This window comes from Chamaea fasciata, unplaced genomic scaffold, assembly GCF_029207755.1.
Source record: "Chamaea fasciata isolate MVZ Bird 193981 ecotype frontalis unplaced genomic scaffold, bChaFas1.0.hap1 SCAF_23, whole genome shotgun sequence".
NCBI classification, from domain to species: domain Eukaryota; kingdom Metazoa; phylum Chordata; class Aves; order Passeriformes; family Sylviidae; genus Chamaea; species Chamaea fasciata.
In genome coordinates, this window is record NW_027094108.1 from 6703288 (window position 1) to 6706434 (window position 3147).

Below are 3147 nucleotides of genomic sequence, written 5' to 3' on the forward strand. Positions count from 1 at the left end.
AGGATCCATTCCCGGGAAAGGGCCAAAAGGATGGAGAAGAGCGGCGGAAGAGGACGAAGGAGCCGGGTTTGGGCGGGAATCGTCGGGAATTTCCGACTTCGGAGCTTCCCAGGAGGACAGGGCTCGCCTTGGAGCGGTTTCCGGGGGAATTCCTCCGTCCTGGGAACGTCGGGCTGTCGGGAAGCTCCAGGGTCGTTATCTCCGCACAATTTAATTAAAGCCTGGCGTTAATGACACAGTGGCCACTAATTAATGAATCCCATTAATTGAATTATTTCCATTAATTTAATGAATTTATTTCATTCTTGCTCCTCCGCAGGAGATTGGGGGGGAGGGGATTTTTTGTTGTTGTTGGGAAGAAAAACGGAATTCCAGCCCCGGAGGCTCGGGGGGGGTCGGGAAACAAATGGGATTTGGGAATGCAGGGAGAGGATCCAGGTCTTCCCGGGGAGGACTGGGAACTGGGAATGGTGACCGGGAACTGGGAATGGTGACCGGGAACTGGGAATAGTGACCGGGAACTGGGAATAGCGACCGGGAACTGGGAATGGTGACCGGGAACTGGGAATGGCGACCGGGAACTGGGAACAGTGACCGGGAACTGGGAATAGTGACCGGGAACTGGGAATGTTGGCTGGGAACTGGGAATGTTGGCTGGGAACTGGGAATGGTGACCGGGAACTGGGAATGGTGACCGGGAACTGGGAATAGTGACTGGGAACTGGGAATAGTGACCGGGAACTGGGAATAGCGACCGGGAACTGGGAATAGTGACTGGAAACTGGGAATAGTGACTGGGAACTGGGAACAGTGACTGGGAACTGGGAATAGTGACTGGGAACTGGGAACAGCAACTGGGAACTGGGAATAGTGACCGGGAACTGGGAATGGTGACTGGGAACTGGGAACGGTGACTGGGAACTGGGAACAGTGACTGGGAACTGGGAACGGTGACCGGGAACTGGGAACAGCGACTGGGAACTGGGAATGTTGGCTGGGAACTGGGAATGTTGGCTGGGAACTGGGAATGTTGGCTGGGAACTGGGAATGTTGGCTGGGAACTGGGAATGGTGACTGGGAACTGGGAACGTTGGCTGGGAACTGGGAATGGTGACTGGGAACTGGGAACGGTGACTGGGAACTGGGAACAGTGACTGGGAACTGGGAACAGCGACTGGGAACTGGGAGTGTTGGGAATATTGGCTGGGAATTGGGAATATTGAGTGGGAATATTGACTGGGAACTGGGAATGGTGACTGGGAACTGGGAACAGTGACTGGGAACTGGGAATAGTGACTGGGAACTGGGAATGTCGACTGGGAACTGGGAAAATTGGCTGGGAACCAGGAATGTTGGTTGGAAGCTGAGAATGTTGGCTGGGAATTGGGAATATTGACTGGGAATTGGGAATACTGGCTTGGAACTGGGAAAACTGCCTGGAAATATTCTCTGGGAGCTGGGAATATTGACTGGGAATTGGGAATATTGTCTGGGAGCTGGGAATACTGACCGGGACCCGGGAATGTTGGCAGGCCAAAGCAGCACCAGGCCGGGACAAGGAACGGGGACATCTCCGGCTGCTTCCATTCCCACTCGCTCATGGAAAGATGGGAACGGGCTGCGACAAATCCCGAATTTTTACGATGGGTTGGGAGGGACCCGGGAGTTGATCCCGCTCCAATCCACTTCCCACTATCCCAGGCTGCTCCAAGCCCTGTGACACTTCCAGGGGTGGAGCGGCCCCGGATTCCCCGGATAAACCCCAGATTCCCTGGAAAAGCCGTACCAGGGCCTCCCCGTCCCCGTCGTTCCTCCGGCCTCAAGCAGGAATTTTGGGATGAAGCAGAACCGGGGGACGCAAACAATCCCGGCACAAAATCCCGGGAAGGAATTTGCCGCCGGAAGATGAAAGTCCTCGGGACGTCACGGAAATCCGCCTTTTTTCTCCCGAAATCACTTCCCGAGCTCGGAGCTGTCGGGTTTTTTGGGAACAATCCCTGCGCGCCTCGATCCGGCTCTTTCGGGCGGAATTATTCCCGCTCGGAGCCTCCGTCGCTCCGAACGTTCCGCGGCGATTTCAGCTCGTCAGCAGAGCGGGGATTTGGGAATTTTCCTTTCCCTCCCTCCCTCCTTCCCGGTTTTTGGCTGCTGGGAGATTTCCCGGCTTTCAGCCTCAGCTTCCCGGGAATTTGGAGATAATGGGGCTCGAATTCCTTTGATCTCTTGAGTTCCGGCACCCCCCGGCTCTGCTGCTCCTCCGAAATCCCTGTGGAGGGAAATAAAACAGGGAATTTTCTCATCCCGGGGCGGAGCCTGGAAGTTTTCCAAGGGTTCGGGGGAAGTTTTGCAGCTTTTGAGAAAATCCCCGGGATTTTGGGATCTGTTTTTTACGGATCGCCTTCCCCGGATTTCCAAATAAATCTCCACATTCCAAAGGGGTTTTTTTTTTTGTTTTTAGGGAATCTCCAGCAGATCCCATTTTCCTGCAAGGAAAGCAGACCTTGGAAAGCTGGGAATGGTTCTTTCCTGGAGATGTGGGAAACACCTGGAGATTCCTGCTGCTCCAAGCACGGAATTGGGATCCCAGGATCCCGGACATCCCTAAAAATCCGGGTTTATCCCAGCCGGTGGATGAGGAATCCTCGCTCTCCCTACGGATTCCTTGGAGCAGCATCTCCAGAGGGATCCGGGTGCTTTGAAAGCCTCAAATATCCATGAAACATCCCAAAATTTGGGGGAAAAAATCCTGCAGGATGCTTTTCCCGGCGGCACGACCTTGACCGGGAATGTTGCAAAGGCGTCCCGGAGAATTTGCATCCGTGATTTTCCTCCTCCTCCTCCTCAGCCATCTGCTCCCCTGGACGGCTCCTGCTCCTCAGGGAGAAGTTTTCCGAGGTTGGAAGGAGCAGGAAAAGCTGGGATGGGAGCGGGAAAAACTCTGGGAGGGGTTGGGAAAGGAGGGATGGAGCCTTTTCCACAGGGATTGTCCCGAGCTTTGGACACGGAGAGAGAACAAAGGGAAAAATGAGGGGGAAAGGAGGAAAAATGGGGGGGGAAAAAAGGAGGAAAAAGTCGGGAAGAAAGATGAGAACAGGAGGAAAAAAGGGAGGAAGAAAAGGAGGGGAAAAGGAGGAGTAGGAAAGGGGG

General features: G+C 54.4%; 1 protein-coding gene across 1 annotated transcript; it reads right to left on the reverse strand.

Moving 5' to 3' along the window:
* Nucleotides 1-299: 299 nt before the first annotated feature.
* Nucleotides 300-2635, reverse strand: LOC136300691 (uncharacterized). Its single transcript, XM_066203254.1, has 2 exons — nt 1787-2635; nt 300-1618 (listed from the first exon to the last, which is right to left on the reverse strand). Exon 2 carries the CDS (start codon nt 1599-1601, stop codon nt 300-302), a length of 1302 nt encoding a protein of 433 aa, XP_066059351.1. The 5' UTR covers nt 1602-1618; nt 1787-2635.
* Nucleotides 2636-3147: the final 512 nt, after the last annotated feature.